The following is a 14887-nucleotide window of genomic DNA, read 5'->3' on the forward strand; positions in this document are numbered from 1 at the left end:
GCTCGTATTCCGAAAGGTATATGTATAGAAGGAATGAATGCCAAGTAAGCAGCCTTCAGAATCAAGGGTTAATTACTAAACAGCTTCCTGTAAATGCAGCGTAATGTGCGCCTAAATATCAGCGAATGCTCCCATTGCATTAATTCCAAGCAACATACTGACCGTCGCACCCTCCTCCCACAAGACCCTCGCATATAATTTTGCTGATAAATCGACGTCGACGAATATGAAGTGCAAAGTTCTCATTGCGCATGTCTTGAAGTTCTCGTCTCTTTCTCCAGCCCTTGAAAAATTTCTTGATCGCTTTGCCAACCTGTTAAAAATAATACAAGAATTCAACATTTACTTTCCCATTTATCTGAGACAGATCGCAGGGAGGGGAGGTTTCGAAATGGCGACAGATATGCTTGTGGTAGTATTTAGCTGGTGTTGAAAGTCTTGTTATATGTTACCACGAAGAGTGTTTCATTTTCCATTTACACAGTTGCTTCACAATAATCTAGAGATAAACAAGAACATTTTACAGGGGCGTGGCTTTTGGTCGTTGAGTGTCACTTGTCCCTAAGCCATGCCCCAAGGGAAGCATTTCGTTTCCTGAAAGGGTTTTTTTTTTTTTTTTTTTTTTTTTTTTTTTTCAAGCCTGTCTAAAACCATATTTCCTTACCGGAGCCAAAGCTTTGCCGATCTTTTTTACAGTCCCCGTGATCCATTGTCCTAAAGAAATTCAGTAACGAAAACGTCAAATGGAGCAGAATATTCCAAAAGCCTGGTTTCTATACGATCAATTCGATCACCACGATCGCTCCAGAAAAAGCTGAGCAATCAATTAAGACTACCAGCTTTTCATACGGTCGCATGATAATTGCTTTAGACTGATAAGAAAATACCTAATTTCTAGAACCTTGATCAAGCAAGGACGCGCTGTTTTCTGGTCTCTTCAAAGTTGTTTCCAAATGATTGCAACGGTCTTTGAGATGAAACTGAAGTCTATTTAAGTGATCGTTATTGTAATGAACGCTGAAGAGTTGTTTCCATAGCAACGCAACGATGTCGCTGAACTTTTTTTCAGCGAAGGTAGTAATCATCCGGGCAACCATCTGGAACCCTGCCTGGTAGAAATACTTTAAACTTTGCTCAATGGAACGTTAACAGAACTCAGTGTAACAGTTTCCTTGTTATTCACTTTTCATCATTCTAGCAAAATCTTATTTAGTGATATTCATTTGCAATTTGTTAGATTTTATATGCTATATTTTAAAATAATCTCTAACAACCCTTACCAACAGAATTGACTACGCCTCCAATCCATTTGCCAGCCTTGTCCAAGAATCCTTTACAATTTCGTTCCGCTTGAGCACATTTAAGTTTTCTACAGTTCTCACATTTGAGTGACATCTTTCTCTTACAGTTTTCCTTTTCCCTGATGACGGCCTCTCTTGCATCAGTAAGCTTCTTTTGCGCCTCATCAAAAGCACCTTTTACAGCCTTGGCTGCAGCGTCTAAAGCCTTGGAAAGAGTGATTAGCAAGTTGAGGAAATTATTTTTTTATATATGTCTTGCGTCATAGCTAATAAACAGCTAACAAAAACATACAACAAAGAACTTTGTCAGGTTTAAGTATATATATGTATGTAGCTGATTGTTTCAGGGAGTTTGATTGGTTGGTTGGTTGGTGCACAACTCTTCCGCACCTCGTGACCTTTCTCGTTCCGTGTGTAGGAAAAAAAAAGTGTTTTAAAAAGATGTTGTCGTGTACTCAAATTTAAGGTACAAAATTACATTCTCTTCGCGGTTTTGTGCTGTACTAAACTATTATTTCAGCCTTAGCAGTAAGCTATTGTTTCAAGCCTATTAGCTTATTATCGATGTGTTAAGTTGCATCATATTTGAAAAATTGACGCTTCGTTCGTGATCCTTTTTCTCAAAGCAACTTGATTAAAGACTAACTTGGATGAAATTTTCGAAGGCTTATTCGAGTTCAGTGTAATACTCTCTGGCCTTAACAATAAGGAAAAGAGAGGCATCCATTTTATGGTCAATTGACACCTGTCAAAACAAGGTCTCCGCTGACCAGGATCACGTGACTATACTGCGAGCTCAAGTTTTGAGGTTATCGAGGTCACGTGTTCTTTTTTAGTTAACCCCTGACCAAGTACCTTAACTTAGTGTAATCAGGGGCCCGTTTCTCGAAAGCCCCGGAAACTTTTCGGGCCCGAAAAGCCATAGCAAAATTTCGAACCGTACGATTACAGAGCTGTTTTATTCACATATTCTTAACATGAGCAGAAGTGCCCTTCATACAAGAAGTTTCAGGCGTATACACTTCTCCGTTTTTAGATACAGATGAACTAAAAATGGCTTTACAGGCCCGAAAAGTTTCCGGGGCTTTCGAGAAACGGGCCCCAGGGCCGGGTTTTTCGGAACAGGGGCCCGTTTCTCGAAAGGCCCGGCAACTTTTCGGGCCCGCAAAGGCATGTTTTGTTAATTGGTATTTAAAGACAGAGGGGTGTATACGGCTGAAACTTCTTGAATGAAGAGAAACTCTGCTCATATTAAGAATGTGTGCATAAAAGAGCTCTGAAGTCATAAGGTTTAAGATTTTGCTTCTGTTTTTTGGGTGCGAAAACTTTTCGGGACCTTCGAGAAACGGGCCCCTGAGCCGGTTAACGCTAACCCAGGATTAGATATAAGGATTTGATATTATTCAAACTCTTAAGGCCAAACAATATAAGCAGAAAACCTCCCCGTCGAGTTAAAAAAAAAACCCTAAATCAAAACTCTCAGTTAACCTGGGTTAGCTTAATCAGGTTTTAAACGAGCTCCGCTTTTAGGCTTGGCAAAATCTATATATTAAGCCTAGTGCGCGTTATTTAAGCTATTTTATGTGTCGTTTGTTTATGTCGTTATGATTCTAGTTTAAACTAGGCTTTATATTAAATTTCTTACGTCGTTTATTCCGCTCAAGTCCACTGTAACTCTGACGTAAAACTGTGCGCCTATGAAGGTCGTGCTGTAACTTGCTGAAACAAACAACTCAGCCCTTATGAGTTCCAGGAAGTTCCCTTGGATTAGCAACTCCATTTGAGTCATTGTCAGATTCAATCGGCAGTATGTGGAGATTCCAAGCAGATTTGTATACCCCTCAATATACGCCTGTGTGAAAAAAAGAGCTCGATACAGTCACATTGTTAACTTTGTTAAGCAATCAGATTAAAACAGTTTCATATCATACGACTTATATAATCACTGTTTTACGTAACAGGCACGTAGGGAATAAGATAAGTCACCTCGATGAAGATTGGAGTCTGTCTGGCATCGACATAGAACCAAGGTCCCAGGTCTTTCTCTGTCGGGCTACGGACAATCGCTGCAATGTCTAAAATCTTAACTGGATCCGGCTTCAAGTCCACGAAAATTGCCTGGAAAAAAATATCCCTGTATTACGAGACAGGCTAATCAACAGCTGCTGTGGCTAATTATATATCAAGCTATTTGTTTCCAGGTTTCAGAAGCGAAGGTACGATAGTGGCTGGTGAGGGCATCACTGATGGGAAAGGCGGGGATGCTCGTGCAGATTTGGGTGTCACCTAGTGTTTTCAGCCGCCCTATTGTTTGCACCCATCAAGGAATACGTATCTGTTGGGGTTGTAGGGGAAGCAATATAAAAGCCGTCATATACTGCATTGGTGACTTAACTAGCGACCGGGTACCTAAGGAGAGACTGGGCACCAGTAGGTTAAATCACGTTTTTCTCAAAATCTACCCGTATGACTACACCTCAACATTCATGCAAAGTAGGATAAAAATCTGTAAGACAGATTTTGCGAAGAAATCTGTCTTATAGAGAAAGGGAAAGAATCTTGGAACATGTTTCAAAAGAGTTGGAAGTTGGGTTGTTATAATCCATCAAAACTGTAGTAAGCCACCTTAAGTCAGTAGTTTTTCTAACCTCATCTGATAACTTGACATGCGCGTAGATCTCCCATCCCAGAATATTGACTGTTCCTTTGATCATGAAGCCCTTGTAGATGTAGGGGCCACCAGCGATACGTAAATCAAAGGCATCTTCAGCGTATGAGCCCTGCAATAACATGGACATCAACCTGATTTAATATAAAGTACATCCTTCGTACATGTAAGCCTTTATGGCTATTTAAGAAAGGTCATCGTTATTATATAATAGCTCCATACACCATAATAAATTGTTAAATATACTCAACTGTTATTTTTTTCCTCGAGACTTCTAAATAACTTAACCTTTTTTTTTTTGTTTTGCTTCTTTTTTTATCTGAGGAGTCAGAGTATCAGGACGACGATATTTTCAAGTGCGCTTTTTCAATGTAATTCATTTACAGTCAACACTGATTAAGGGTATATATAAGTAAAAAAGGAGGGCGGGAGTTTTGTTCGACAAGTGCCGCAACACTTACCGCAGCGCCTTCTGGGAAGCCCGTCTGTGCTATTGGAGGCGGAAGTGGGAAAGTGAATCCCAGAAGTCGAATAATCTTCCCAAGAGTCAATGCAGTCATGTCGGCGTAAAAGAACTGCGGTGTTCCAACACCAAAATAGCCACTGCCTCCAAAACAATGACCCTAAGAACAACAGGGATAATAGACATTAACTTGTAGTGGAGGAATACAAGTATAGGTTTGGAGAAGTCATAATTCCACTGACTAAATTAAAATTTGGAAACTGTTACAAAACTTCTATAGATCTGAAAATATCCACAGAGAAGAGAAACCAGAATGACTCTCATTATGTAGTGCAGAATAAGAGCAAGAAATATCAAACCACGTATTACTTTATGGCAAATGTATCGAATTATTATAGAAAGCTTGAGCTTTGGGCAAATCTAAAACTCACATCGTTATTAAAGTCTGCCGGTATTAGACAGTCGTATCCAAATTCTACTCGCATTCCAAACTGCACACCAGTGATGGGTATAGGCGCTCCGACTTTGTACGTCAACCTGTTTTTTTTACAACGGAAATTAGCTGAAGATACAACAGTTCAGATTTAAGAAGAAAATCCTAAATACTGAGCGAACTATGGACTTAAAACGAGCTACGAACGTTTGTCGTGAACAACGGAATTGAAACAGGGAAAGAAAGAGACTTCACTGATAGAATAAATAATAATGTTTCTATGTACTTGGGATTGTTGTCACTGATTTCAAAATGTTCCCTGAAATTTTAATGCTCTCGCTTCTTAAAAACGCAGGAAATTTTGTAAACAATGATGGGGCAAAAAGAGATTCATAAACCATTGCCTGTTGTTGCTGTTTTCTTGTTATGTTTGGCGAAACACTAATTATTTGGCTTGGCGAAGCACTAATCATTTAGTCCCAAGGGGAGATTAGTTTTAATCCCATAAATGTTGAGGTTTACCAAACGAATCACAGCATAGCATGCTAATCTAGACAAACGGTTTTTACAAACGGTGACTGTTTCACTTCGTTTTCACCAATTTGGGGGTGTTGTACAAATAAAAAACGAATTTAATTCTTTGGAATCCATACATTGTAGGACCTCTAGAGTCATATGTAACCTCCCGCGCGACATGCCCTCTGAGGATGTAAGAAAAACAGCTAACTGGGACTCTTTATTCGACACTTATAAGGTCAAAATAGCCACCTTAACTTATAATATCTACAACCGCATAACTCCATCATGCTTGGAACATTTAATCCAAAGGAAAGAGTCTACGTATGACCTCCGTCATAAACATCGTGTTGGCGTACAACGTTTTGAAACTTATTATATGAAAAACTCTATTTCTCAAAGAGGATCCATTGTTTGGAATATTTTAGAACCATACGCTGCCAGCGCTAGGGACTACGCCAAAAGGGCAAAAAAGTCTCACGCCCTCAGAAACTTGAACTTTAATGAAGAGTCACCGCAAATGGGCCGTCCCCAAATTGACAGGGATTTCGTCTTTTATTAAATTTATTCATATCTTTTATTGTAAATATCTTTCTTTTTATTGTCTACATTCAGTTTTAATAATTTTTTAATAATTTTTAATTTTTTATTATTTTATTAACATTTTTTGCACGGCCCCATAAGCTATATTAGCTTTAAAACCCACCGTGTTTAAATATAAGATGTTGTTGTTGTTGTTGTTGTTCATGGTGCTTTTAAGTGCTCTAGAAATGATTAACTGCGTTTATTCTTACCCAAGGAAAATGTTTCCTATACCAAGGAATGGTATGAAGTACGCCCTTCGCCAAATTCCGCGCATACCCAGTTTGCCACCCACTACCTGTTCCGTGAAATCGTATTCCAACACACCAAACAAGAACAGTTCACTATTAGGAGCCTTGATACCGTCACGATAGATGTCACCGTTCACCGGGACCTTGATGTCTGCACGGAATCCTATCTTGATATGAGTATTTGTATCGTTCCAGTCAGCCTGAACAGAGAGTGTAAAGAGTCATTTAGAACAAAAATAAAAAGAGCCATATATGTCCATAATTCTAAGAGCTGTCAACGCCAATAAATTTTTCCGACGTTCACACTGTTCACTGGCCATTGTGAAATGATTTGTCTTCCATAAAAATGGTCTCTGTCTTTTAAAGTTCGAGTTGCCAATGGAAAGATCTAAAATCCTTTTATGATGATGATGATGATGATTATTTAGTTGTTGTTGTTGTTGTTAGCTGCGTAGCTTAATTAATCGATTAATCAAAACTATAACAAAATTCTCGAACGTGATTGGCTATCAGCAGCCCGATTTGAGCATTAATTGGACAGTGTATACGCGTCATGCTTGTAATTAGACAGTACGCGTCCTTTTGCGCGCGCTGTTGCGGTGCACGTTTTTGAGTAAACTGCTGTGTTTTTCACCATTCATAACGACGTTTAATCGTTCAGCGCTCAATCGATGGTTTGTTCGTTTCTCGAATTTTGTCATAGTTTTGATTAATTGGTACCAGGACATCGTGTCGTCCAATTCAGTCTGTAATCATACTCGTGTTTAACAAATCGGACTCCCGCTTTGCGGTCGTCCGATTTTGTTAATCACTCGTATGATTACAGATCGAATTGGACTCCACTCAGTCCTATTACCATTATTAATCATAATTCATGAATAGACTGAGTGAGTTTCAATCGTTCGATTAAAACTGCGATCATTGTTGGCAGGTCCACATCGGCTATTCTAGTTGCCATAAGTTTTAACCTGTGGTATCAAACTATTTGTATGAATATGTATGTATCAGGGTGTGAAATTATCAAGCAAAAGAAACAAGGAAAGTTCATTACACAACCAAGAGAAGACGGGAGAGTTAATCACCCATGTAAGTTCTGTTCTTAAGGTAAACCCTCTCAAGCTATAGTTAGATCAATCTCGGTTATGGAAATCCTAGAATGCCTAGAAATAACCAATCCTGTGACGGCGAACTTGCTCACGTGGTCAGGTGAGCCTTGTCGGTTCTACACACATTTTGATTCTCCCTGGAAACATTCACGCAACGTGCGTGATAACATGATCCGTGGAAGGACTGGGTTCCATGTCTAAAAATAACCTGAGAAAGATTATCAGGGGAATAAGGCCTTTACGGAGCATGGACCCACCTACCCTTGATCCTCTCCTGACACAATTTAGGAATCAACCCAATCATCTTTCTGACTGTGGAACTAACCGCAACAAGACATTTGACGCTGCAGCAACTTACCTCGACGTATAGCTCAAGTTTGTGAAAGTAGAGGCCGTCATAGATACGAACATTTGCGAAACCTGTAGCGACACGAATCTTTTTCCATTCAAACTGACCAGTAATGTACCACTTGATTGTTGGCCCTACGATCATCTTCATTATTTCACAGAATATGTTGCCTTGGCAGTCCTTCGGTAGAACTATCTGGGCTGCGGCAAAGATACCTACAAATATAGGAAATCGAAAATTACTTTCCTCTTGAGACTTATTTTAGAGATCGAAGGAAAGATATACACAAGCTCGTTGAGAGTTTACCTAGAAAAATCTTATGATAGAGAGGTTCGGAACGAAATAACAATATCAAAATATGTTCATCATTGATCACGAGAGTTTAAAACAGAATAATTTGACTGTGACGAATACCAGGGTATTTTCGTTCAACAAAGATTGGTCACTCGGGGAGTCGAGACTGTAATTACCGCACTGTACTGCACTGCACTGCACTTCACTGCACCACACTGCACTGCACTGCACCGTACGGTACTGTACTGTACTGTACTGTACTGTACTGTACTGTACTGTACTGTACTGTACTGTACTGTACTGTACTGTACTGTACTGTACTGTACTGTACTGTACTGTACTGTACTGTACTGTACTGTACTGTGCTGTGCTGTACTGTACTGTACTGTACTGTACTGTACTGTACTGCACTGCACTGCACTGCACTGCACGGCACTGAACTGAACTGTACTGTACTGTGCTATACTGCACTGCACTGCACTGCACTGCACTGCACTACGCTGCACTGCACTGTACTACACTGCACTGCACTGTACTACACTGTACTGCACTGCACTGCACTGCACTGCCCTGCATTACGCTGCACTGCTCTGCGATGCACTGTAATCTACTGTACTCTACTTCACATTTCTCTGCTCTACTCGACTCGACTCGACTCGACTCGGCTCGACCCGACTCGACTCGACGCGACTCGATGCGACGCGACTCGACTCGACTCGACTCGACTCGACTCGATTCGATTCTACTCTACTCTACTCTACTCTACTTAAATAACGTTGACTGGATTCAACGACTAACGAGAAACAGACAATAATGAGATGGAAGAAATTTGGCTACCGAGTCAAAAACGACTCAGTGACTACGACTTAAAGGTCACTGCAGTTGTAATACGGCGAAGCACTGGTAAATCAGAAATTAAAGAACATAGGGACAGTCAAAGCAATTTCACAAACATTTGCTTCAAGGTAAAACATTCTTATTGAAGTGCTTGTAGTAGGATCAAAATGTCTCCTTTATTTATTTATTTATTTATTCATTTTTATCATTTTAATTTATCTATTATTATTATTATTACTATTATTATTATTATTATTATTATTATCATTATTTTTCTGTTAGGGGACCTGTTCGGTACATAATTGCACCCACCTTGCGGAACACTAGTGAAAACAAAGCTGTGAAGTGGCTCTTTAGAAAACTTGGTCTCTGCATCGACGTAAAGTTGTTGAAATCCCAAGCCTTCGGGAGGATGAAAGGACATTCCAATCTATGAGAGATGTTGAGGATAATATGAACATTTTCAGCAAGTATTAATGTTCTGCCTGCCCTTTGAGTTTTACAACATGAAAAGGCTTGTGATTCCAAGTTTTTTGTGGATTCGTCTGAATTGAAATGGTTCAGATATCCAATTGTGCATCGTAAGATTACTTTACAAAAACCAGTTTTCATAGGTTACGATGAAGCTAAGAAATGTTCCTTTTTTACAAACTTGAAGAACGCTGCTGTTTTTTGTTGCATCTTGAAAAAAGAGACTGAAACAAACAGGTAATTAAAGTCTTGTCTTTACAGTACCAGGAGCCCGTTTCTTGAAGGTCCCGTAAAGTTTTTGCACCCGGAAAGCCATAGCAAAATCTCAAACCTTGTGATTACAGAGTTGTTTTATTCACATATTCTTAAAATAAACAGAGGATCTCTTTATTCAAGAAATTTCAGGCGTACACACCTCTCTATGTTTAGACACAGATTAACTAAAAATGGCTTTGCGGACCCAACTAGTTTCCGGGACTTTCGGGAAACGGGCCCCCGATTGGAAAAAATTACGAGAGAGACAAAACTATTTTACCTCAAAAAACATGACAAATGTTCAATGTACAGACTAATCCTAGTTTAAGGGAAAAAATGAAATAATATCTATCCTTTTTTAGTTTTATTATTTCATTAAAGAGAACTCTGAAGCTCAAAACCAATTTAAAATCTACATCTACATTCTTAAGTTGCAAATATCCTGTCGCTGCTGTCGATCGTAATTACGAAAACAACCAACGGACCTCAATATTGAGGATGGCGCAGGAAGAAACCCTTGATTGAGCAGAGTTCTGGTATTATCAAGGTGCAGTAACTCTTTGAGGTTTATATCAAGGAAGTGTGCAGTGGAAGTTCCATGAAAACTTTAGCATCTTTTCTAAAACTGAAAAATACTTACAAAACAAGGGAAAGGAAAACGAGCTTAGTGAATCAAATATATAAAGCAAATATAGTGGCATTGATTGTTTCTGTTTTTTTTGTTTTGTTTTGTTTTTTTTACGTTTATTATTATAGAAACTCACCCATAATTCCCTCTTTAACGTGATTAAACAATTATTCAGTTTTTTTTTACCTCAAACTCTAGTCCAAGTTTGTCCAGGAAATCAACTCCGATGCCAGAGAGTTTTTCCGCTAGTTTTCCATATGATTCTCTATCAAAGGCAAACCCAACAGCGAATGTCGGTCTTCCAAACCTGATTCCCGTTAAAATCTCAACGTGCACCGGAACACCTCCCAAATCGATTGACGCTGTGAATCTGAAGACGCCATTCTTTTCTAGTTTCCTCACTAACTGGACAGGTCGCATGGTAAAATCCCAGAGGCCAACTCCTCTGCAAGCGAAACAAGTAATCATTTGTCATCCAACCCAAGAATGTCAAACAACTATTTCTCAGATCCCAACAATAACAATGCATTATAAATTAAACAAATCGAATGTGGTTTAGCGTGGTCTGTACTCTTATCGACAACGAGTACGCGTCGTAACATTGTGAAAATGTGCGCTTCGTGAGTCCATAACAAATTTTAATCACTGTAATGACGCGTACTCTTTGTCGATAAGAGTACAGACCACGCTAAACCACCTTCGATTTGTTTTTCACCACAATATCAAAGGTAACGAAAGAAATCCTTGTCAAGATTTGTTGACAATTGAAAACTCGTACTTGAAAGTGTACGCGCTGCACTATGCAAATGAGCTACTTGTACGCGTCAGACTTTCCTTTCAAAATTTTTTTTGCAAACTCGCTCAACATGCAGAAAACAATAAGAAAAAATGTTTGGGAAAAGAGTGATGACGCGTACTCGTTGTCGATAAGAGTACAGACCACGCTAACCACATTTCGATTTGTTTTTTACCACAAAATCAACGTCAAAGAAATTTTTTTTTCAGACCGCGAGCTGAAAAAGGCATTGCGCGACACATTGACGTGAGCAGCCTGGTCTGGACTGTTATCGACAACGGCACATTAGCCAATCAGATTGCGAGATTAGCAGTAATTGTGGTAAAATTAATAGTTGATAACAGAAAAGAATACCATCACGGCTAAACTGTTCAATCAGTCTCAACAGACCTGACTTACAACACCGTCGACTGACAAACACCATTCAACTGACTCTGAAGATGACTTCCTTTCAGGTTGTTGAAACGGCAGTTACCAACAACATTTGTCTTTACAACTACCTTCACCCAGATGATCACGCTATACGAACTAATAATAATAATAATAATAATAATAATACTTAAAGTAAAGACTATGGTACAAACTGCTGGAGAAAGAAACTGAAGATACGTTCTGACTGGACGCGCAAGTCTGTTTGAGCAGATGGCTTTGTTATACTCATGCGCACAGCAGTCACCTCTCACAGTGCATCCTCTTCTCCCAGGAGCGAGGCGCTGTTTCTGTCAGTTCATACTACAGGTTCCTCTGATCCCAATCGTAAGCCTCTCATTTCTTAAACTGACCAAAAAATACCCACCCAGAGCTTAAAATACTCATAAGATAAGCATACAAACTTAACAACTCACTTCAGAGCATCCACCAGAAAGCTAGGCAAGGAGGCAGGATCTAAACCAAATGAAGCCATCATGTCTGCGAATGTAGCAGAATCAGCATTGCCTGTGGCGTACACTCCGCCAGTAATCACATCCTTCTTTACTTCCGTCTTGAACAAAGTTCCTGTTGTGAGATAGTAATCCCCCTTGGCTTTAAATGTCTGCGAATTTCCCTCGGTGTAGTAAGAGAACCTAAAATGAGAAAGTAGTTTTAAGACACTTAACTTGAGAAAACGATCGTTTGTTTTTTATTTAGCTTGTTCTGTTTTTTTGTTGTTTAATTTCCTTCCGATTAAAGAGCCGAAGCAGCAGTGTCACTGTAATTTGTTGGGGTCAAATTTCGTCCTCAGAATCAAAGCCAGGAAAATACCAAGTTCCTACCTTAGGTTTAGATTACTCAAGCTGAGTAGTCATTTCACAGGCAGCAAGAAATCGACTGGGGAACACTGAGATATTTCAAGGAACAGATCGGTTGTGTACCTCTGAACTTTTAGTAACTAAGAAAACCGGTGCGCGTGTAATGTAACTAATAATGACGACGACGACGACGACGACGATGATGATAATAATAAAGAATTTATTTAAGGAGGGTTAACACTTAAAAACCAAAGGCTAATAAACTTGTGGCCCTCGGAAAATAGAATTACAAACTATGAATAAAAATATATAATATAATTAAAAACCTAAAAATGCGAGAGACACGAATAGTAACAAAAAATCGCTGTTTGGTCAGTTCAGTTCAGTCAGTAATTTGTTTGAGTCATTTGTTTGGCCGTTTCGGCACTGTTTCTTCATTCTCTCAGCTCGTTCAATCTTTTTCTCATTAGCAATAATGAAATCCGTTGCCATAGAGACCATGTCCCTAGTCAGTTGATAAATTTTTGTCGCAGTGCTATTAAATGTTTATGATTCTGTTTGCATGAGCGACAGAAAAAACATGAACTCCACTGAAAACACCTGCTCTTCTCACCTGACGTCCTTCATCACATATCCGGTTAACGGCACATACTCATCGGATTTTGCACACTGAAACTCGTATTTTCTGAGAGCTTGTGACTCATCGATCCAGATGGTAAACGCGGGAACATTCTCAGTTAAGGCAGGCTTGGTCCACTCTGGTAAAGCATCGATCTTCGTGTAGTAAGTTGCCTTGTTGGTTACGACTTTATCGATAGTCAGTGGATCGATTATCTCAAAGCATACCTGCACAATAATACAAGGGATGTGAAAATCTTTTGAAGTCCTTAATAAGCAAGAATATCTAAAGGACGCCATTTACGATTAGCTCACAAAAGATCAAAGTCTTTACACAGCGATTTATTCATCTGGATGTTGTAAATGGCTAAAGTTACCGTTCTAGCCAGCTCTTCAAATCTAGCTTGCATGTGTGTTTCCGAGAATGTTACTCTGTCTTTCATTGTCTTCAAAGTTGAGTTGAGCTCCACATTGATGATCTAAAATGGTTTTACTCAATCATGATAAAGGTGGAATTGCTTTCTTGTTCTGCTGCCTTCAAGCTTCACAAAATAATCTTTTAACTAATTTTTTAGTTATAAACATTCTATAACTTTTCTTTTATTTCCACATACCAATCTCGTGGTATGTGAGTGCAGCATTGTCTAAAAGTGTAAGTCAATGTGTTTTAGGAGGAGTTCTACAAAACGCTGCAAAACAATTAAAATACGATAATAAACTATCGCTAATGTTGACATTAATTTCTGCTTCTGGTTTAGATAGTCTGTGACAAGGTTTGGATACCCTGTGAATGTTTTTTCGAAATAAGTTGACCAAATTGACATCGGTCAGAAAATAAATGTGAAGTCTTTGACATCTTCCATTGAAAGCTTTGTGCCTGGACTCAATCATTGTTGTTATTACGTTTTAAACACCTTTGTTAGCCAATCACACTTCGCGTGCTATCGCTATTACTATGTGGTAATCGTTAAATGGCACACAGACCTTGGTTAGCTGCTTTTGTCCATAATCATCTTTATCATCAGGAACCATTTGAACGGCAAACCATCCGCTTTCCAGCTCAGTTCTCATAAAATTAAAGTTTGAATCATGATACACCGCACTGGGAATGTCGTTTTTATAAGCTCCAGTGGCTGAGAACTTTTCAGCTGCACCACATTGGGTAGCAATCCAGGATTTGGGATCAGTTGCAGTTTTGTCAGGTTTGTTCGGCTGGTAGGCTAAAAGATTTGACACAGTGCATTACATAACCTTGATGGCAGTGGTCGTGGATCTAGCTTTTCAGCTAATTGTGGGATACTGCAAAACTGAAATAAACTAAGCTAAAAAGAGATTAATTAAATATATACAAACCTGATACATCATTCTATTTAAAAGATACATGGTAACTAAAATGATTTAGTGATCTATATAGAAATATAAACGAAAATGATAATAATAAGAAGCAAATTCGTGTTCAAGATCAGCATCCGTTACATCTGTATGTGCCATCCAAAATGCCCAGTTTATTTATGAAATTATTTGTTGTCTAAAGGCTCTCTAATAACATGTCTCTTGAACTTTGACTGGTTAAACGAAACACAAGGAAACATCGAACTATCGTTTTTTGAGCAGACGATTGTACCAAAGTGGAACCTGCTAGAGATCAATACGGAACCACTTGTACAAACTTGTGGCAGTTTAAGTGACTGTGACAAGTAATCATGTGTTTACTCATTGGACCGCAGATTCCTTACTAGTACACCCGTCCTCTTGTGTGGGACAAATTTTTTGTTCTTCTGCCAGTCCAGCGCAGTCGTCACCGCCGTTTGCCGGAGGAGGACTGGTGCAGGTTCTTGTTCGTTTCTTGGAGCCTTGAAGACAATATTTGGGTTCTGTGCATGCGCTCCAAGATGAGTACGCTGACCACCCACCATTGACAGCGTCTGTTAACAAATGAGATATCATAAAAAGAGTTTCTTTCTTCACCTCTGTTTTTATCAGCATCAAAATGCAAGTTATTTCAACTTAACTACCGCCTAATAACTTTGTAAGATAAGTACGTTAACACAATACTCTATACAAATTTGGTATAAAGCTTCGGTTAATCA

At 39.0% G+C, this 14887-nt stretch overlaps 1 protein-coding gene across 1 annotated transcript in view; it reads right to left on the bottom strand.

Annotated features, from left to right (window-relative positions):
• LOC145500664 (uncharacterized) overlaps positions 1–14887 on the bottom strand; it is a 49702-nt gene that overhangs the window by 29640 nt on the left and 5175 nt on the right. The window contains exons 6-21 of the mRNA XM_081480190.1: positions 14534–14722; positions 13782–14017; positions 12793–13025; positions 11796–12014; positions 10341–10599; positions 9113–9230; positions 7679–7884; positions 6176–6414; positions 4864–4969; positions 4431–4592; positions 3950–4081; positions 3288–3419; positions 2947–3153; positions 1281–1506; positions 665–714; positions 163–313 (exon numbers count right to left, since the gene is read on the bottom strand). Coding sequence (XP_081336316.1) covers positions 163–313; positions 665–714; positions 1281–1506; positions 2947–3153; positions 3288–3419; positions 3950–4081; positions 4431–4592; positions 4864–4969; positions 6176–6414; positions 7679–7884; positions 9113–9230; positions 10341–10599; positions 11796–12014; positions 12793–13025; positions 13782–14017; positions 14534–14722 — 2865 coding nt within the window. The remainder of the gene's footprint in view (positions 1–162; positions 314–664; positions 715–1280; positions 1507–2946; positions 3154–3287; positions 3420–3949; positions 4082–4430; positions 4593–4863; positions 4970–6175; positions 6415–7678; positions 7885–9112; positions 9231–10340; positions 10600–11795; positions 12015–12792; positions 13026–13781; positions 14018–14533; positions 14723–14887) is intronic.

The sequence above is a fragment of the Orbicella franksi genome, chromosome 10 (assembly GCF_964199315.1).
Source record: "Orbicella franksi chromosome 10, jaOrbFran1.1, whole genome shotgun sequence".
Taxonomy (NCBI): Eukaryota; Metazoa; Cnidaria; class Anthozoa; order Scleractinia; family Merulinidae; genus Orbicella; species Orbicella franksi.